We start from the raw sequence: 22,928 nt of genomic DNA on the forward strand, positions 1-22,928 counted from the left end.
GGTGGTGAGGAGAGCATTAGCTCCTACAACTTGGAAGGCGTATGTAGTGGTATTGAAGCAGTGGTGGGAGGAGCTTGTTAGTTGCAGGGCATTGCTCAGTCTCAGTGGGTGAGATGTTTACTGGGGTGGATTGAAAGTTGGGGGGTTCTTGGATTATCTCAGTCCATGGTTAAGAAGAAATTGTCAGCATTGGCGTTTTTGTTGCAACTGTTGGGAAAAGTAGACATAACAAAAGTTTTTCTGGTTTGCTTGGCAGTGAGGGGAATTGGTAGGAGCAGGGGTAGGGGTGATTGTCGTCGGCCAGTGGTTTTTGGAGTGTTGAAACAGATTGTGGGGGCCCTGTTGGGTGTATGTTCTTCTGAGTTTGAAGTTAATTTCTTCAAGGTTGCTTATGAATTGGCCTTTTTTGGGGCATTTCAGATATCTGAGCTGGTGGGGGCTAATAGGAGGGACAATGGGGGTTTGTATAGGGGGAGTGTGGCTATTATGGATGGTGAATTATGGATTTGGTTGCAAAAGTAAAAAACTGACCAAGAGGGTGTTGGCCAGATGATTAGGTTGTTTCCTATGCAAGGGGAGTTTTGTCCTGTAAAGGCGATGGAATAATTTCTGATGAAGAGGCCAAAGGGGGTTGACATTCATGTTAATTCATGAGTATGGGTTGTCTTTATCTAGGTTCTAATTTGTGGCGGTTCTCAGAAAAGTTTTAAAAAGGTTGGGTTACAATTAAATGGAATTTGGGTCGCAATCATTGAGGATTGGGGCGGCCACTGAGGCTGCAAGTTTGGGTTTGGATGAGAATGTGTTGAAGAGGATTGTTAGGTGGAAGTCTGGATGTTGTAGATTGTATGTGCGTCCTGAGTTGGAGGTTTAGTGTTGTATGTTTTTTCTTCGACAGGCCCAGTGTGTTGCTGGATCATTGGACATTCTTATATTTACTAGGTGAGAAAGGCAGCAGCAGCAGTTAAGCAGCAAGGGTTGCAATTGAATCTTCCTCCAGGGCAGGTGATTCTAAGATGGTTTGGTTTCCGTGGGATGAGATGGGATCAGGTCATCCACAAAGTAATTACTTATGCTAGACTATTTTGCCCTCCAGCTATATTGGTAGTGCACGTGGAGGGAAATTATTTAGGGTTTAAATCAGAAAAGGATCTGGTGGATCAGATAAAGAGGGACTTTGGTAGGCTGAAGGATTTGTTTCCATCGTTGTTGATAGTGTGGTCTGAATTGGAACCTCGGTTAGTATGGAGGTCTGCTTGGGATGTTAAAAAATTGGAGACTTACAGAAAAAAAGATAAATAGGATGAAGTGGTTTTGTGCTCAAGTTGGGTGGCTTTGGCATTAGACATGTCAAATTTGAAGGGGAATCGGGTAGATGTTTTTCCTCAAGGATGGTGTTCATCTAAATGAAGTAGGGCTTCACTTTTTTAATTTCAATATCAGGGAAAGGGTGATAAAGGCCTTGGCCATGTTGGGGGTAGCTCGCCTTTAGACATGCTGTGGCGGTAGGCTTGTCCTTGTGGATTTTCAGACAAATTATGAGATGGTACCTCCCTAAGAGGCGGGAGAGAATGAATGGGGAATGTGCCTGGCAAATACGCCACTGGAAGGCATATTTGGGGCAAGCAATTTTATAATTGTATTAAAAGTTAATAAGCTAAAGTTTTATAAGATGTTATATTTATGTCAATAAATATTGGCCGTGGCCTTTTTCACCCAAAACATTGTTTGAGTCATGTGTAAGATTAGAACAAACTTCTTCTATTGTGGGGCTAAATAGAACCCCGTATGCAAGAATAAAGAGGAGGGGTTTTTGACCCCACAGAAGAATAGGGAGTAATAAGGTGGGCGGGGTTCCTATAAATTGAAGGGGTGGGGCGGAAGACCATCACTTGTTCTTGCAACTGCAGAAGGAAGTGCCCTTCCTCCCTCCCTGTAGGTAGTGGTTGTCATGGCTGATGTGGCGGTAGGCTTGTCTTTGTGGAGTTTCAGACATATTATGAGGTGGTACCTCCCTAAGAGGTGGGAGAGAATGAGCGGGAAATGTGCCTTGCAAATACGCAGGTGGAAGGCATATTTGGGGACAAGCAATTTTATAATTGTCTTAAAAGTTAATAAGCTAAAGTTTTATAAGATGTTATATTTATTTGTCAATAAATATTGGCCGTGGCCTTTTTCACCCAAAACATTGTTTGAGTCATGTGTATGATTAGAACGGACTTCTTCTATTGTGGGGGTCAACAAGTATTGCCATTTTTATTTTGTTAGCAAAGCTTACATTGTTTTGTAGTGTATTATATCACCTCTACTGAAAGGGACACTGAACCCAAATCTTTTCTTTCGTGAGTCAGATAGAGCATGACATTTTAAGCAACTTTCTAATTTACTCCTATTATCAAATTTTCTTCATTCTCTTGGTATCTTTATTTGAAATGCAAGAATCTAAGTTTAGATGCCGGCCCATTTTTATTGAACAACCTGGGTTGTCCTTGCTGATTGGTGGATAAATTCATCCACCAATAAAAAAGTGCTATCCAGAGTACTGAAACAAAAAAAAGCTTAGATGCCTTCTGTTTCAAATAAAGATAGCAAGAGAACAAAGAAAAAATGATAATAGGAGTAAATTAGAAAGTTGCTTAAAATTGCATGCTCTATCTGAATCACGAAAGAAAAAAATTGGGTTCAGTGAACTGTAAGTGGATCGTCGGGGGTTAGTGTTAGTTTTTTGAAGGTTTTTTTTGGGTGGGTTTTATTTTTAGATTAGGGTCTGGTCATGTAAAAGAGCTAAATGCCCATACAAATGCACTTTTCATGGCAATGGGGAGCTTATATTTTTATAAATAGTTATTTTATTTGGGAGGATTGGTTGTGGGGGTGGTGGGTTTAACTGTTGGGGGTGTTTGTATTTTTTTACAGGTAAAAGAGCTGATATATTTGGGGCAATGCCCCACAAAACACCCTTTTAAGGGTCATTGGTAGTTTATTTTAGGCTAGGGGTTCTTTTTATTTTGGGTGGGCTTTTTTATTTTGATTGGGCTATTAGATAAGGTGTAATTCTTTTTTATTTTTGATAATTTGTTTCTTATTTTTTGTAATTTAGTGTTTGTTTTTTATGTAATTTAGTTATTTTTATTTTTAGTAATTTTAGTGTTTAGTTTTTTTTGTAATGTTAGGTTTTAGTGTAAGGCAGGTTTGGTTTTATTTCAAAGGTAAGTTTGTATTTATTTTAACTAGGTAGTTATTAAATAGTTAATAACTATTTACTAACTAGTCTACATAGTTAAAATAAATACAAACTTACCTGAGAAATAAAAATAAAACCTAAACTAGCTACAATATAACTATTAGTTATATTGTAGCTAGCTTAGGTTTTATTTTACAGGTAAGTTTGTATTTAGTTTTAAATAGTTATTATTTAGCTAATAATTGTAACTTTAGTTTAGCTCTATTTTAGTTATGTTAAAGTTAGGGGGTGTTAGGGTTAGTGTTAGGTTTAGGGGTTAATGGATTTATTTAGTGGTAGTGATGTGGGAGGCCAGAGGTTTGGCGATTAATAACTTTAGTATAGTGGCGGCAACATCGGGAGCAGCAGATTAGGGGTTAATAGTTTTATGTAGGTGGCGGTGATATTGGGATGGCAAATTAGGGGTTAATAACTGTATGTAGGTGGCGGCGATATTGGGGGCGGAAGATTAGGGGTTAATAACTTATGTAGGTGGCGGCGATATCGGGGGCGGCAGATTGGGGGTTAATAACTGTATGTAGGTGGCGACAATGTCGGGGGAAGCAGATTAGGGGTGTTTAGACTTGTGGTTTATGTTAGGGTGTTAGGTTTGTAAGTTAGTTTTATTTTCCCCATAGTCATCAATGGGGCTGCGTTAGCTTTTCATTTCGCGATCCAGGTGTTAGGCTTTTTTTTTGCTGGCTCTCCCCATTGATGTCTATCGGGAAATTGTGCACAAGCACGTCAAACCAGCGCTTGATTTCGGTGCGGTATGGAGCTCAACACAACCATTTCACCCACACAAGCCTGCATACCTGTAATACCAGTGCTATAGGGAGGTGAAATAAAGCCGCTTTTGTGGTGGTCGTTAAAATCCCTATAGCGCTCAAAACTCGTAATCTAGCTGCATGTTGGGTGAAGAAGCATTATAGCATTATATATACTAGTGGGAAAGCCTGCCCAGAGGGCAGTCTATTGTGGTGATGGAACCACCAAAGCACACTGCCATTTTCGGAAGGGCAGTCTATTGTGGTGACGGAACCACCCTGCCATTTTCGAAATCCACCTAAATGCAGTTTACGCTGCATCCAGGTGGATTCCGAAAATGGCAGGGTGGTAAAAGAATCCACCTGGATTCAAATTCAAATCAGCCAATAGGATAAGAGCTACTGAAATCCTATTGGCTGATTTAAACAGCTTCAGCTCCGCGGTCATCGGTCTTCAGCTCCGCCCTCTGCTCCGCGCCAGATTGTTCTTGGAAGAAGATAGAAGAGGTCGCCGCTTGGAAGAAGACTTCACTGCCTGGAACAGGACCTTCTCCGCCGGACTTCAGGAACTGTGAGTACCAACCTGGGGGTTAGACTTAGGTTTTTTTAAGTTTTTTTGAGGGGGGGTTGTTTTATTTAGATTAGGGATGGGCAATAATAGAGCTAAATGCCCTTTTAAGGGCAATGCCAAAACAAATGCCTTTTTCAGGGCAATGGGTAGTTTAGGTTTTTAGGGGTTAGGTTCTTTTATTTTAAGGGGTTTGGTGTGTGGGGGGTTTACTGTTATCTTGGGGCAATGCCCTGCAAAAAACCCTTTTAAGGGCTACTGGCAGTTTATTCTTAGATTAGGGGGTGTTTTTATTTTGGGGGGGCTTTTTTATTTTCATATGGATTAGGTTTAATTTTGTAAACTTTGGTAATTTGTTTTTTTATTTTCTGTAATGTTAGCCTTTTTTATTTTTGTAATCTTAGCTTTTTTGTTGTTGTAATGTTAGTATTTTTTAGTATAGTTAATTTGTTTTAATTTAGGGGGTGTTAGGTTAGGGGGTGTTAGGTTAGGGGGCTTAGTAATTTAATTAATTATTTTTGTTGTGGGTTTTGGCAGTTTAAGGGGTTAATAGGTTAATTAGGTTTATTGCGATGTGGGGTTTTTGTGGTTTAGGGGTTAATATGGTAAATAGGTTTATTGCGATGTGTGGGTTTTTTGGTTTAGGGGTTAATAGGTTAATTATGTTTATTGCGGTGTGGGGGTTTTGCAATTTAGGGGTTAATAGGGTAATTAGGTTTATTGCGATGTGGGTGGTTGACGGTTAATTACTTTATTATTTTGTGATGTGTGGGTTTGCGGTGTATGTGTTAATACTTTGTGCGGGCGGTGTTTTTTTTTTTGTTTTTTTTATGGTCTATTTGCCTTTACTGCATCCCGGTGGATTCCGAAAATGGCAGGATTCTTTCACCACCCTGTCATTTTCGGAATCCTCCTGGATGCAGTTTTGCTGCATCCAGGTGAATTCTTTTGGCTGTGCGCGCAGCGATGCCAACATTCCATTGAGGATGTGTGAGCAACTGCCGACGGCAACAGACATTACAAACGCAATTATAGTATAGATATATATATATTTATACACACACACATACAAATACACATACACACCCTTCACATATATAGAGCATGAATAAAGGCTATGCAGGCCCGAAATGTAGTTCTTTGTGTTATCTTTTGTCTCTGCAATAAAGAATATTATCTTAAAGAAACAGTGCTGGGAAAACTTATTTTCTATATTTGTATTCCAGGGGCTGCAGGACCCCTCCTGTTCCTGTGCACTCAGTATATTATCTGGATCTATGCTGGCTGCATAGTGCTGTACCTACCTATTGTTTTATATATATATATATATATATATATATATATATATATATATATATATATATATATGTACACACACATACAGTATACAGGGAGTGCAGAATTATTAGGCAAATGAGTATTTTGACCACATCATCCTCTTTATGCATGTTGTCTTACTCCAAGCTGTATAGGCTCAAAAGCCTACTACCAATTAAGCATATTAGGTGATGTGCATCTCTGTAATGAGAAGGGGTGTGGTCTAATGACATCAACACCCTATATCAGGTGTGCATAATTATTAGGCAACTTCCTTTCCTTTGGCAAAATGGGTCAAAAGAAGGACTTGACAGGCTCAGAAAAGTAAAAAATAGTGAGATAACTTGCAGAGGGATGCAGCACTCTTAAAATTGCAAAGCTTCTGAAGCGTGATCATCGAACAATCAAGCATTTCATTCAAAATAGTCAACAGGGTCGCAAGAAGCGTGTGGAAAAACCAAGGCGCAAAATAACTGCCCATGAACTGAGAAAAGTCAAGCGTGCAGCTGCCAAGATGCCACTTGCCACCAGTTTGGCCATATTTCAGAGCTGCAACATCACTGGAGTGCCCAAAAGCACAAGGTGTGCAATACTCAGAGACATGGCCAAGGTAAGAAAGGCTGAAAGACGACCACCACTGAACAAGACACACAAGCTGAAACGTCAAGACTGGGCCAAGAAATATCTCAAGACTGATTTTTCTAAGGTTTTATGGACTGATGAAATGAGAGTGAGTCTTGATGGGCCAGATGGATGGGCCCGTGGCTGGATTGGTAAAGGGCAGAGAGCTCCAGTCCGACTCAGACGCCAGCAAGGTGGAGGTGGAGTACTGGTTTGGGCTGGTATCATCAAAGATGAGCTTGTGGGGCCTTTTCGGGTTGAGGATGGAGTCAAGCTCAACTCCCAGTTTCTGGAAGACACCTTCTTCAAGCAGTGGTACAGGAAGAAGTCTGCATCCTTCAAGAAAAACATGATTTTCATGCAGGACAATGCTCCATCACACGCGTCCAAGTACTCCACAGCGTGGCTGGCAAGAAAGGGTATAAAAGAAGAAAATCTAATGACATGGCCTCCTTGTTCACCTGATCTGAACCCCATTGAGAACCTGTGGTCCATCATCAAATGTGAGATTTACAAGGAGGGAAAACAGTACACCTCTCTGAACCGTGTCTGGGAGGCTGTGGTTGCTGCTGCACGCAATGTTGATGGTGAACAGATCAAAACACTGACAGAATCCATGGATGGCAGGCTTTTGAGTGTCCTTGCAAAGAAAGGGGGCTATATTGGTCACTGATTTGTTTTTGTTTTGTTTTTGAATGTCAGAAATGTATATTTGTGAATGTTGAGATGTTATATTGGTTTCACTGGTAAAAATAAATAATTGAAATGGGTATATATTTGTTTTTTGTTAAGTTGCCTAATAATTATGCACAGTAATAGTCACCTGCACACACAGATATCCCCCTAAAATAGCTATAACTAAAAACAAACTAAAAACTACTTCCAAAACTATTCAGCTTTGATATTAATGAGTTTTTTGGGTTCATTGAGAACATGGTTGTTGTTCAATAATAAAATTAATCCTCAAAAATACAACTTGCCTAATAATTCTGCACTCCCTGTATATATATATATATATATATATATATATATATATATATATATATATATATATATATATATATATATATATATATATATATATATATATATATATATATATATATATATATATAATTACACACACACACACATATAGATATATATAATTACACACACACACACACACACACACACATATATATATAATTACACACACACACATATATATATATATATAATTACACACACACACACACATATATATATATATATACACACACACACATATATATATATATATATATATATATATATATATATACACACACACATACAGTATATATATTCCATTGAGCCCTTCCCAGTCCAGCAGCTTGTCATATACCATATCCCTTTAAATTATTGCTAAAACATTTTTTCATTAATAAACCTTTATTTTACGTTTAATATTTAGAAACATATATGTGAAACACAGTCGGCTAGATTACGAGTTGTGCATTAGGCTTAAAAAGCAGTGTTGGCCGGTCCTAATGCTGCTTTTTAACGCCCGCTGGTATTACGAGTCTTGAAGGTACAGGTGTACCGCTCACTTTTTGGCCAGACTTGGAAATACCGCAAATCCACTTACGTAAATTGCGTATCCTCTTTTTTCAATGGGACTTGCATAGCGCCGGTATTACGAGTCTGCCAAAAAGTGAGCGGTAGACCCTCTCCTTTCAAGACTGGTACCGCATTTTAAAGTCAGTAGTTAAGAGTTTTACACTACAACGCCGAAGCATAAAACTCTTAACTAAAGTGCTAAAAAGTACACTAACACCCATAAACTACCTATTTACTCCTAAACCGAGGCCCTCCCGCATCACAAGCACTTAAAGAAAAATTTTAACCCCTAATCTGCCGAACCGGACATCACCGCCACTATAATAAACATATTAACCCCTAAACCACCACACTCCCGCCTCGCAAACATTAGTTAAATATTATTAACCCCTAATCTGCCGCCCCCAACGTCGCCACCACTATACTAAAGTTATTAACCCCTAAATCTAAGTCTAACCCTAACCCCCCCTAACTTAAATATAATTAAAAGAAATCTAAATAAAAATTACTATTATTAACTAAATTATTCCTATTTAAAACTAAATACTTACCTGTAAAATAAACCCTAAGCTAGCTACAATATAACTAATAGTTACATTGTATCTAGCTTAGGGTTTATTTTTATTTTACAGGCAAGTTTGTATTTATTTTAACTAGGTAGAATAGTTACTAAATATTTATTAACTATTTAATAAATACCTAGCTAAAATAAATACAAATTGAACTGTAAAATAAAACCTAACCTAAGTTACACTAACACCTAACACTACACTATAATTAAATAATTTCCCTAAATTAAATACAATTAAATACAATTAAATAAAATTAGCTAAAATTATCTAAAGTACAAAAAAAAAAAAAACCTAAGTTACAGAAAATAATAAACAAATTACAAGATTTTTAAACTAATTACACCTAATCTATTCCCCCTAACAAAATATAAAAGCCCCCCAAAATAAAAAAGCCCTACCCTACACTAAATTACAAATAGCCCTTAAAAGGGCTTTTTGCTGGGCATTGCCCCAAAGTAATCAGCTCTTTTACCAGTAAAAAATAATTACAAATCCCCCCCATCATTAAAACCCACCGCCCACACAACCAACCCTACTCTAAAACCCACCCAATACACCCTTAAAAAACCTAACACTAACCCCTTGAAGATCACCTTACCGGGAGAAGTCTTCATCCAAGCGGGCCGAAGTCCTCAACGAAGCCAGGAGAAGTCTTCATCCAAGCCGGGCGAAGTGGTCCTCCAGACGGGCAGAAGTCTTCATCCAGACGGCATCTTCTATCTTCATCCATCCGACGCGGAGCGGGTCCATCTTCAAGACATCCGACGCGGAGCATCCTCTTCCTTCCGACGACTAAAATTGAATGAAGGTTCCTTCAAATGACGTCATCCAAGATGGCGTCCCTTCAATTCCGATTGGCTGATAGAATTCTATCAGCCAATCGGAATTAAAGTAGAAAAAATCCTATTGGCTGATGCAACAGAATGCCAATAGAATGCCAGCTCAATCCTATTGGCTGATTGCATCAGCCAATAAGATTTTTTCTACCTTAATTCCGATTGGCTGATAGAATTCTATCAGCCAATCGGAATTGAAGGGATGCCATCTTGGATGATGTCATTTAAAGGAACCTTCATTCAGTGTTAGTCGTTGGAAGGAAGAGGATGTTCCACGTCAGATGTCTTGAAGATGGACTTGCCCGCATCGGATGGATGAAGATAGAAGATGCCGTCTGGATGAAGACTTCTGCCCGTCTGGAGGACCACTTCGCCCGGCTTGGATGAAGACTTCTCCCGGCTTCATTGAGGACTTCGGCCAGGTTGGATGAAGACCTCTCCCGGTAAGGTGATCTTCAAGGTGTTAGTGTTAGGTTTTTTTAAGGGTGTATTGGGTGGGTTTTAGAGTAGGGTTGGTTGTGTGGGTGGTGGGTTTTAATGTTGGGGGGGATTTGTAATTATTTTTTACAGGTAAAAGAGCTGATTACTTTGGGGCAATGCCCCGCAAAAGGCCCTTTTAAGGGCTTTTTGTAATTTAGTGTAGGGTAGGGCTTTTTTTATTTTTATTTTGTTAGGGGGATTAGATTAGGTGTAATTAGTTTAAAAATCTTGTAATTTGTTTATTATTTTCTGTAATTTAGTGTTTGTTTTTTTTGTACTTTAGCTAATTTTATTTAATTGTATTTAATTTAGGGAAATAATTTAATTATAGTGTAGTGTTAGGTGTTAGTGTAACTTAGGTTAGGTTTTATTTTACAGGTCAATTTGTATTTATTTTAGCTAGGTGTTTATTAAATAGTTAATAACTATTTAGTAACTATTCTACCTAGTTAAAATAAATACAAACTTGCCTGTAAAATAAAAATGAACCCTAAACTAGATAAAATGTAACTATTAGTTATATTATAGCTAGCTTAGGGTTTATTTTACAGGTAAGTATTTAGTTTTAACTAGGAATTATTTAGTTATTAATATTAAGTTTTAGTTAGATTTAATTGAATTATATTTAAGTTAGGGGTGGTTAAGGTTAAGGTTAGACTTAGGTTTAGGGGTTAATAAATTTAGAATAGTGGCGTTGATGTTGGGGGCTGCAGATTAGGGGTTAATAAGTATAATGTAGGCGGCAGCGATGTTGGGGGCAGCAGTTTAGGGGTTAATAAGTATAATGTAGGTGGCGGCGATGTCCTGAGCGGCAGATTAGGGATTAATAGTTATAATGCAGGTGTCGGCGATGTCGGGGGCAGCAGATTAGGGGTTAATAAGTGTAAGATTAGGAGTGTTTAGACTTGGGGTTCATGTTAGGGTGTTAGGTGTAAACATAAATTTTATTTCCCAATAGGAATTAATGGGGCTGCGTTAGGAGCTAAACGCTGCTTTTTTGCAGGTGTTAGACTTTTTTTCAGCCGGCTCTCCCCGTTGATTCCTATGGGGAAATCGTGCACGAGCACGTTACACCAGCTCACCGCTAACGTAAGCAGCGCTGGTATTGGAGTGAGATGTGGAGCAAAATTTTGCTCAACGCTCACTTTTTGTTTGTTAACACCGGGTTTGTAAAAACTCGTAATACCAGCACTGTCTGTAAGTAAGCAGTGAGCATAAACTGCTCGTTAGCACCACACAACTCATTACGCAAAACTCGAAACGCAAAACTCGTAATCTAGGTGTTTATTTTGATATACTTTTTATGTATTTTTTAGGCATATTTTGAAAATTAAACACTTTACGTCAGGTTTCCAAAAGCACAAAATAAAAGAGCTATTTTGTGTTGCGCACAAATGCGACACTTAACTGACAACTTGTTATATGAGCGATACAAGCGCTCCCTGCAGGCTCTGAGCCGTCACAGAGTTTCCCACTCTGGTGCTAACGACGGCTCGTCACTAGCACTTTCCCACCTTGAGGGAGATCTGGGGGCTCCCACACGCTCCTACCCCGGCGATCGGGCCTGCATAGTGACAGGCATCGCCGTGGCTTCACGTTATGCGCGGTGACGTCACGCGCAACTTTATTTATACTTAACAATGTTAAGTATAGGAGCAGGGGGCATGCTGCTTAGAAGCCTGTATCTCAGCCATCTAAGCAGCTACAGACCCCCAAGACCCACCAAATTAATAAAAATTTGTTCAAAAAATAAAAAAAAACTTACAAAATCTTAGCACCCAGGTGGGAAAGTGCTTAGCACTCAAAGGGTTAAATTAAAAGGGTCAACTAAAACAATGTCGGCTGAGTTAAGATTCTCTGGTAAACCTTTTTACTACATACTTATAATAACAGTTGCTCTTCACTTGTAATCTAGCCCTTTGTGCGCAACTATCTGATATTTATAAATACATTGCTATGTGTGTGGGGAGTGACAGAAAAATATATAAAATCCATTTCACTGGTTTTGCCAAGCCAGAAAACAAAGTTAATTCAAACATGTTGTTAACAGGGCTATAAACTCTGTTCTCATTTGTAATAAATCTCTTAAATGTGCACAAATCGTAACAGCATAGACATTATTATTTGTATTACATCTAAAATTTCATGAGCAGAATTAAACCACAAAGACCACAAATCTTTGATGATGGCAATAAGAACAGGCAAATAGTGAGTAAAGGGTTTTGTAAGAAACTATTATAATTATATATATGTATGTGTTGGTAAGAGTGGAGGAACCCTTTGTAGGTCTGTAACCTCTTAGGGCAGATTCTAATAAAACAAATGGGAAAATAAGACAGTTTTGGGGGAAGAAGCATTATTATTTATTATTACTATAATATGATTTTTGTTGGGCGCCAACAGATTCCATAGTGCTATAAACATAGGCCGTATCCAACATAAGATTTATAGGGATCAAGTGGGTAGAGGGCCCTGCAGAGAGTTGCACTGTTGTAGCCAGCTCTTATGAAGGTGATCTGCAAACAGCAGGGCTCATAGGCTTTTATGCTAAGAGGGTTCAAGGGGATAACAAAGGAAGAGAGGAACTTGTCAGTATCGTCTGCCCTGTTTACCTTTTTTGCATCATCGTTGTCGCATAATTTTTGGGCGGTGCTTCTTGCATCGACGCGTCATCCTTGGGTGCCGTTACTTGTGTGCTTATGGGCGCATCATTTTGGATGTTGCAACTTGCGTCATCCGGGATGCGCCATTTTTGGGCATCGCTTCTGGCGTCGTTGTGTTGCATCACTTCTGAGTTGGGATGCTTGTGTCCCTTTTGGCGTGACCTTTTGGCTTTAAATCTCAGAACTGCCATTATCTCCTTGCTCTAGTATAGTATCCTGTTACCTTTGTTTGATCTTTCTGTGATTATCTGTGATTATCAAGATACCTGGCTTTTGAATAAGGATTGGACACTGACCTTTGCTACTCTAACTCCCTTTTGTTACCTTGCAAGATTGGACTGATACCTGGCTTTTAATCACGGATTGGACACTGACCTTGGCTACTCTAACTCACTTTTGTTACCTTGCAAGATTGGACTGATACCTGGCTTTTGAATATGGATTGGACACTGACTTTGGTTTCTCTAACTCCATTTTGTTTCCTGGCAAGTTTGGTCTGGTTCCCGGCCTTGTATCGATATTTCCACAGTCCTTGGTTCTTCAATTCTTCTGCTTCCGGATTCTGTTGTCTTCCTTATCCTGATAGGAGAAGTCCCTTTTTCAGGTACTGTGCTATTGTTGGTTCTGCACTCTACTTGTCCAGTCTCTGCCAGGACCTGTCCAGAGCCCTTGGTGTGATTAATCTCTATCCTACCTCAATCTTTGGGTATTTCTGACTTTGACATTACTCGAGTAGTGTGACTGAACTAGGGTTAGGAGAGGTTAGTGTAGGTTGTATGCATCACCAAACAGTAGAGCCCTTAGGGAGTGCTTAAAACTTTAAAAACTGGGGGAGAGTTTTGGGGAGCAAAGCAGAGAGTTACACAAGATAGGGGCCAGTCTGGAGAAGTTCTGTAGATGGTAATGTGAGGAGGTAACAAGAGAGGAGGAGAGGAGGAGGACGAGCAGAGTGAAGGGGATGGGAGCAAGAGTATCTGAAGACAAGGTCTGAGATATAGGGTGGAGCAGTGCAGTTGAGGGCCTTGTATGTCAGAGTCAGAATTTTGTGTTTAATTCTGGAGGCTAGAGGAAGTCAGTGAAGGGATTAGCAGAGAGGTGCAGCAAATGAAGAGCGACGTGTAAGGAAGACGAGCCTGGAAGAGATATTCATTATGGATTGTAAAGGGGCTAGACATCAGCTAGGGAGACCAGAAAGGGTTCAGTTTTCAAGGCGGGATAGGATGGGAGAGTGGATTAAAATCTTAGTTGTGTCTTATGTAAGGAAATGTCAAATTTTAGAGATGTTTTTAAGGTAGAAGCGGCAAGAATTGGCCATAGACTGCGTGAAAGAAAGATCTTAGTCAAGTGTGATCCCAAGACATCGGGCATGCAGGGTAGGGGTAATGGTGGAGTTATCGACAGTTATAGAAATATAGATGGTGGAGATTTTGGAAGCAGGAGGGAAAATAAGGAGCTCAGTTTTGTAGAGATTTAGCTTAAGGTAGTGAGAGGACATCCAGGATGAGATATGAGAAAGATAGTTAGTGCGTTTATCAAGGAAGGAGATAGATCTGGTGCAGAAAGGTAGATTTGGGTGTCATCAGCATATAAATGATATTAAAACTCATGGGACTTTACTAAGGAACCTAATGATAACGTATAGATTGAGTAGAGAAGAGGATCAAGGACAGAGCCTTGCGGTACCCCAACAGAAAGTGGTAAAGGGGCAGAGGATGCACCAGAGTATCATACTGGCTATAGCACCTGGGAACGTACTTGAGCAGCACTACTCTTATATATGGTCTTTATATGGGAACATATGATAAAGATTTAGCTATATAATATGTGGTGAGGTGACACAGGGCTATTATATTTATTTCACAATGTACAAAATGCACCATTTATTAATTCACAAGTGGACACTATATGTCCACTTCCCTCATTTAACATTGCACAAGGCTATCCTTGTGCAATGCTGCCCCTTGCTCTCGCACAATCAATCACAACAACTTGTAAACTCCACTTTTCTATGACTTTAAGAGGGTTTGATACTTAATGCTTCCGAATGCCTCTGTTTGTCCTAGAATACTGTACATATAAAATAAAGTGTACACCTTCTGAATCAGGTGAGTAAATATAACCCTGCTCACCCTCCTTTGCAATGTGATAGAAATTACGCTTCCTACAGTCCTTTAGAGACAAATACAGATTTGACAAAATATGATAAAAGGGAAATCCAAAGAAAACTTTTATGATTTAAAAAGAGCATAGATTTTTTTTTCATAATCTTTCAGTCTTACTTCTATTATCGAATTTAAATTTTTCTCTTGGTATCTTTTGTAGAACCTTTACCAAATTGGTTCCTAAGTCTAAATCATGAAACTTTTATTTTTTACTTCTATCTTTATTTAAAGAACACGTAAATACAGGAGATTTGCATAATCAATAAATGCACAATAACAAGACAATGCAATAGCACTTAGGGGCTGATTTATCAAGGGCCAAATGGCCCCTGATGCCCTTTTTTCCGCGCGAGCCTTCAGGCTCGCTGGAAACAGGAGTTAAGAGGCAGAGTTCTTAAGGCCGCTGCTCCTTAACTCGTCCAACGCCTCTGAGGCTTCGGAAATTAATCCACCCGATCCTATACGATCGGGTTGATTGACACCCCCTGCTAGAGGCTGATTGGCCGCAAATCTGCAGGGGCGGCATTGCACAAGCAGTTCAACAGAACTGCTTGTGCAATGTTAAGGCATTCATCGATGTCTGTCGGACATGATACGCTGAGCGATCATGTTGGACAGACATTTGATAAATCGGCCCCTTAGTCTGAACTTCAAATGAGTAACAGATTTTTTTTTTGTGACAAATTTCAATTTCAAAGTTATGTCAATTTCCACTTCTTCTGTATCATATGACAGCCATCAATCAATCCCAGATGTATATATATACACATGTAAATATTAAAAGACTGTGCATATTTTGTTAATGTAAGTAAATTGAAAAGTTGTTTAAAATTGCATGCTCTATCTGAATCATTCAAATTTAAATTTCACTTGAGTGTCCCTTTAACAATATTTACTGCTAAGAGATCTAACTATCTTACCTAATATTAGTGTAGAATGACCACTGGAAAAGTATGATGCAGAGTGAAGGTTTAGCCAAGATGAAATTAGTTCCTGAGGAAGAGTCATAAGTTTATTGCTGGACAGATCAAGGTAAGTAATGTTCTTTATATAACGAGCTGCATCCTTAGGTACAGAGGCAAGTTCATTGTTGTGTAGGTCCAGGAGTCTTAGGCGAGGGGTACTGGCAAGTGCTTCCCATGGGAACGAGGTAAGTTCATTGCCGTCTAGTCTGAGCTCCTGCAGTTTACGCAGCCCTCGTATTGTGACCATGCTTAGGCTGACAATAGCATTATATGGCATCCATAGAAATTCCAGGTTAGAAAGAAGATGAAAAGCTTCTCCCTGGACACGTCTAATAGCCGTCTTTTCTATGCGTAGCTTAAAGGTATCTGTGGGGATGTTGACTGGTGTTGAGGTCATCTCAGGGTCATTACAAAGCACTGCTCTGTTAAAAAATATAATAAAAAAACACATTATTATTGGTTGTCTATCTATGTATTGGTTATAAAGTGACATAAACCCCCATATTTTCCTTTCACTATTCAGATAGAGCATACAGTTTTTAACAATTTTCCAAATTACTTCTATTATCAAATTTGCTTAATTCTCTTGCAATCCTTTATTGAGGGAGGAGCAAGCAATCCATTACTGGGAGCTAGTTGAAAGCATCTGTCCAGCCAAGAACAAGAGACAAATGTATGCAGCCACCAATCAGCTGCAGCATTACCGTACATATGTTTTTCAACAAAGAACATCAAATGAAGAAAGCAAATATGATAACAGAAGTAAAATGGAAAGTAATTTTATATTGCATGAATCATGAAAGTTTAATTTTGACTTTAATGTCCCTTTCAATGCCCAGAAAATATGTGCTTCACCCTAATATAATAGTAAAGAACAAAACCTAAAAATACCTACATTACGTGACATTCTAGTGTAAAAATAAAAGGTTCTGTTTTGTTTAACCATTTAAAAAGAATACTTCCTTTTACTATGTGTTTACCTCCTTCAAAAGGGTTTAATGTGTGACAAGACTGCTGAAACACCCCTTTCTCCAGAGGAGTATACTGCCAGTGATTGGAGCATACGCACGTATGCTTGCTTCTTACTTGCTCACTAGCTGTAGTAAGGAAATAGCGTATTTTGTGTTAACAAAAGAATACACAAGTAATATATATATATAAGTATAATGTGTCCCCTCTTTGTTACAGGGTAGAAAGCTTTATATGTGGTCAAGGTGGTAAAATCAGATATATTCTCCCTATTTCCAGTTGCAATATCATTTATCTGGTCAAGCTACCAGAAACTTCTAGTAATCTGACAAATTACTTCATTGACATAATTGACCTTAAAGTCTTTTGATCTCAGCTTTACACACAATCCTCTCACTGGCCCGCCCCTATTCCAATCCATCATAATTTCTCTGTGAGTTGCCTCACGTAGCTTTTTACAGTTTTATATGATGTGCAAACAGGTAATAAAATTACAAGCAGTTTCTGGCATTTGCTTAGTTCAAAGACCAGATATATGAGAACAGATGTGAAAATACAGATATTTTGAGTTGCCCTTTTGTTTTAATATATTTGGTGTTGGGACTAAGCAAAGGGAGGGTAATTTAGTTGTCCATTTATGTACATGACCAAATGCATATACTGTACATGTCTAGTTATTCATACAAAGCCATTACAATCCACTAGAAATGTCTGAGATAGCCCATTTATCACAAGCTATCAAGTGCATATGTGGCATGTTAACACTTTGTATACCTTGCATGGGGAGTATTCAGCAGTGGTTTTTCAATCAATCAATCAATCAGAAAACAGTCCTTTATATAAAACTTTTCTAAAGACTGTTAGATTTTTCAATTTCAACTGTCTTCACTTCCTAAAATCTCATTTGGCCTCTGCATAACAAACCTCAGCACTTATTTTATATTTTTTTGGTTAATGGTCAGTTAAAATTATGCTGTGAATCTATATTCAATTTAAAGGGACATGAAACTCATTTTTTTTCTTTAGTGATTCAGATGGAGAGTATAGTTTTAAACCGGTTTCAAATTTGCTTCTATTATCAATTTTGCTTCATTCCCTTTATTGAAGGTGCAGCAATGCACTACTTGGAGCTAGATGAATACATCAGTAAGCCAATCGCAAGGGGCATATACTGTATGTGCAGCCACCAATCAGCAGCTAGCTCCTACCTCCTGAGCCTACCTACTGCAGGTATTCTTTTCAACAAAGGATACCAAGAGTACAAAGCAAATTGGATCATAGAAGTAAATTGAAAATATGTTTAATATTGTATGCTCTATCTGAATTATGAAAGAAAAAATTTGATAAATGATAAATTACTTAAAATCAGTTGAAGTTATTAATTGTAAAAAATTATGTTAGTCGAACATCCTTAGCAAACCTCCCAGACTTCCAAATCCAAGTTTCTGGGGTTTACCGGCTATGACACTCCCTTATACTGCAGAACCCCTCCGTAATATGTTTCTGCCCTTCCACCAATTGACCAAACGTTCCTTTACCTCCCTGTCCCAGAGGGACTTCTGGAAATATTGTGAGAATAGCCCTAGAGAGGCCAAAAAGCAAATTCTGCAACCTGAAAATGCTGAAAATCAAAAAGCTGGTCTAGGCAATGTTTACATAAAATCAAGAGTTGTAAAAAAAACGACATTCAAACCAATCAGCAGGGCAGGATTTACCATTAGGCAGAGTTGGCATGTGCCAACAGGCGCTTTCCATAAAGGGGCGCCTGTCTCTCTGCTCCATATGCCTTTTCTGCACACCTCTGTGGCTCTGCCCTCACTCACCATAGTAGATAATAACATTGCCCTAAACAAAGATGGCCACCATGCTGGCTGGTCCATTTCTGCAGTAAATATGGACAGAGCTGCCTGAGAGTAAGTGTGTGGGGGTTGGTTCTTTTATGGGGAGTGACAGTGAGTGGTGCGCTATTCCAGAGGGGCATGTTTCAGTTGCAGCAGCTGTCAAAATCAAAATGACAGATTGTACAGTCAGTGGGCAGTCTTTCATATAAAATACCATAGGTATGAATATGATTGCAAAAATGTAAAATGCCAGGGCTGTTGCACAGGATAAACACACTTTAAAAAAACTGCTGACCCTTGATTGATTACTTGGTTGATTGTGCACATTGCAGGCTTGGTCAGCAAAGTTTCTAAATGAAGTCCCAGTCTAGACAACCTGCACTTTTTTTGTTAAATTATATATATATAAAAAAAATACTGTTCTGACTGAAATCTCATCATGCTGGACAAATACTGTCTGGAGTGTTTTGTTATAGATCATGGACTGTCTTTTATGTGGCAAAATTAGCAGCTGCTGTAAAAAAAAATGTTTTAGACATTATCTATAGCTTCATACTTGTGAACCGGGAGCGTGTGGGGGGCGCTTTGGATTTTGTTGCCTACAGGCACCTGGGCTGTAAATCCGACCCTTTTAATCAGGATATCTTCATTATCATCATCACCATCAATACTAAATCAATTATTTGTTTTTATTTACATTCTCTTTTATTGAGTATCTTGTGCTTCCATAAAAGTTACTTAACCATTAATTAATATAAATTATTATTTACCATATAGAGTAATTTTATCATTAACCTCCAAACACTTAATTGTTTCATAAAGGAACATTTAGATTATTGTATTGTTTTACAAGGTTCGTAGATTAAAATTAGAATTTGTTTTATTACAAAAAAAATGGTAACATGAAATAAGCATGTTGATAATATTGAAAAAAGTGTAAATAGCAGATAAATGCCACTAAAAAGAAAGGCAAAAATTAGGTTTCAGAAGTTGCTAATAAAAGTTTTTTGGATTAACCAGAATATCACAGTGGCATTGTCCCCATGCAAGGTACAAAGGTGTTTTTTTTGTGGCACAAATACATTTCAATAAATAAATGAGCTTATCTTAGGGTTTTGAAACAATTTTGAAGGAGTTCAAATCTGAAAATCATATGAAAACACTTGTGATGATTGAAACTATTTAATGTAATGTTGGTTTGACCTTATAAGGTTAGCAACCTTTTTTTGGTACAAAAGAATTTTGTTACTATAATTACTGGACTAAGAGCCCGATGATCTAGGTCTCTGGGCTGGCAAGATTATTTAAGAAAGCCTGGTGGAATTATCTAAAACCACTATTTACCCTGAAAACAGGGTGTCTGGCTAAGGGGCGTATCCTGCATTTTTTTATAAGGAGATGCAATATTACAAAAATGTACAATAAAAATCATAATTTAAAAATCATCCAAAATGAATAATTGAACCATTCACACAAAAAAACAGAAGAAATTGTATTGTTAAGGTGCACCAAAAATCGTAACAAAAACATTAAATTTGCATGTACATTACACAGGAATAAATCATATTAAATATGCACAGTGTAAATTTATGTAAACTGGATGTGCAAAAAAGCACAGAAATGTGTACTTATAAGTACAAAATACCAAGTGTAATTGTTGTTTTTTCGTAAAAAATGCGCTGAACATGGGCGTATATGAAATTGAAATATCAAATTCGCCCTACAGATCTCACCGTTTTTTCTCACCAGTTTAAAGGTGGAGAGCTTTTATCAAAATATTTAAAACACTAATTACTCTTACAAAACAACCTATGCAGACAAACATAACAGCAACATTAAGGTACAGTGCACTGAAAACAGCATATTTTGATTTGTATTAGGTATAAAATTCAAGTTTTTACAAACACCGGTTCCTCCATGTGTACTTTGTCCACCTGAATCCACCATTGCCAACTCACATAGCAGAGAGTTCTCATTATTTCTATGGGAGACATCTCGCCACTAACAGAGATAGCCCATTTTCTTTGATATTTGCACCGACATGTTGATCATTGGCCTGTAAGAAACTTTTCTTACAAACCCCCCCACATGTTCTTGTACATGGAATTAACACTTTATTAAAGGGACATAAAACTGCATAAAGAAAATTCTCTAATTGCTTGCATGTAACTATTTGTTTAACCCCTGAAAAGTTAAACGATAAACTGATAAATCTGGTGAACCAATGACGAGACAATGGGCCCCATTTATCAAAACTTCTACTGAAAACTCGCTAAAATTAAGCTTCAAATTATGTGCAAAATAGACTACTCAAAGTTATCGTGTTGTCAATTTATAAAAAAAATTAGATTTAAGTTCCGTTGCGGCGATCAATATTCACTGAAACACAATTCATCAGATTTTTGCAAAATCAATCCTATCTAGGGGTAGATTTGACCGACTTAAGATTTATTATATTTTAACTTGTATGTTTGTGTGTTGAACAAGGCTTCCGACCAGAGTCTCAATCCGAGAGCTTTGGGCTAGTGAATACCATAGGAAACAGTGGGATTCACCCATAACTAGAAGGAAGCAGGTAATAACCTCAACACTATCACCTAGATTACGAGTTTTGCGTTAGAGGCTGTGCGGTGCTAACGAGGAGTTTATGCTCACTGCTCACTTACAGACAGCACTGGTATTACGGATTTTTACAAACCAGACAAGAAGTGAGCGTTGAGCAAAATTTTGCTCATTACCACACTCCAATACCAGCGCTGCTTACGTTAGCGGTGAGTTGGTGTAACCTGCTTGTGCACGATTTCCCCATAGGAATCAACGGGGAGAGCCGGCTGAAAAAAAGTCTAACACTCACTAAAAGTCTAAAAACTCACTAACGCAGCCCCATTGATTCCTATGGGGAAATACATTTTATGTCTACACCTAACACCCTAACATGAACCCCGAGTCTAAACACCCCTAATCTTACACTTATTAAACGATGCCGCCCCCGACATCGCCGACACCTACATTATAATTATTAACCCCTAATCTGCCGCTCCAGACACCGCCGCCACTACATTATATTTATGAACCCCTAATCTGCTGCCCCCAACATCGCCGCCACCTACATTATATTTATTAACCCCTAATCTGCTGCCCCAATGTCACCGCCACCTACCTACACTTATTAACCCCTAATCTGCTGCCCCAACGTCGCCGCCACTATAATAAATATATTGACCCCATAAACTGCCGCAATCCCACCTTAAAAACATTAGTTAAATATTATTAACCCCTAATCTGCCGTCCCTAACTATTTAATAACTACCTAGATAAAATATATACAAAAGTACCTGTAAAATAAAACCTAACCTAAGTTACAATTACACCTAACACTACACTATAATTTAATTATTTCCATAAATTAAATACAATTAAATACAATTAAATTAAATTATCTGAAGTACAAAAAAAAATTACAAATCCCCCCAACATTAAAACCCACCACCCATACAACCAACCCTACTCTAAAACCCACACAATACCCCCTTAAAAAAACCTAACACTAACCCCTTGAAGGTCACCTTACCGGGAGAAGTCTTCATCCAACCAGGCAGAAGTCCTCAACGAAGCCGGAAGAAGTCTTCATCCAAGCCGGGCAGAGTGGTCCTCCAGACGGGCAGAAGTCTTCATCCAGACGGCATCTTCTATCTTCATCCATCTGGCGCGGAGCAGGTGCATCTTCAAGACATCCGACGCGGAGCATCATCTTCATCCGACAGCTCTTCTGGAATGAAGGTTCCTTTAAATGACGTCATCCAAGATGGCATCCCTTCAATTCTGATTGGCTGATAGAATTCTATCAGCCAATCGGAATTAAGGTAGACAAAATCCTATTGGCTGATTGATCAGCCAATAGAATGTGAGCTCAATCCTATTGGCTGATTGCATCAGCCAATAGGATTTTTTCTACCTTAATTCCGATTGGCTGATAGAATTCTATCAGCCAATCGGAATTGAAGGGACGCCATCTTGGATGACGTCATTTAAAGGAACCTTCATTCCAGAAGAGCCGTCGGATGAAGAGGATGCTCCGCGTCGGATGTCTTGAAGATGGACCCGCTCCGCGCCGGATGGATGAAGATAGAAGATGCGGTCTGGATGAAGACTTCTGCCCGTCTGGAGGTCCACTTCTGCCGGCTTGGATGAAGACTTCTCCCGGCAAGGTGATCTTCAAGGGGTTAGTGTTAGGTTTTTTTAAGGGGGTATTGGGTGGGTTTTAGAGTAGGGTTGGTTGTGTGGGTGGCAAAAGGCCCTTTTAAGGGATATTTGTAATTTAGTGTAGGGTAGGGCTTTTTTTTATTTTGGGGGGGCTTTTTTA

At 38.6% G+C, this 22,928-nt stretch overlaps 1 protein-coding gene across 1 annotated transcript in view; it reads right to left on the reverse strand.

The window, feature by feature from the left end:
- LRIT1 (leucine rich repeat, Ig-like and transmembrane domains 1) overlaps positions 1-22,928 on the reverse strand; it is a 55,792-nt gene that overhangs the window by 21,895 nt on the left and 10,969 nt on the right. The window contains exon 3 of the mRNA XM_053692875.1: positions 15,711-16,177. Coding sequence (XP_053548850.1) covers positions 15,711-16,177 — 467 coding nt within the window. The remainder of the gene's footprint in view (positions 1-15,710; positions 16,178-22,928) is intronic.

Source organism: Bombina bombina, chromosome 9 (assembly GCF_027579735.1).
Source record: "Bombina bombina isolate aBomBom1 chromosome 9, aBomBom1.pri, whole genome shotgun sequence".
Lineage (NCBI taxonomy): Eukaryota > Metazoa > Chordata > Amphibia > Anura > Bombinatoridae > Bombina > Bombina bombina.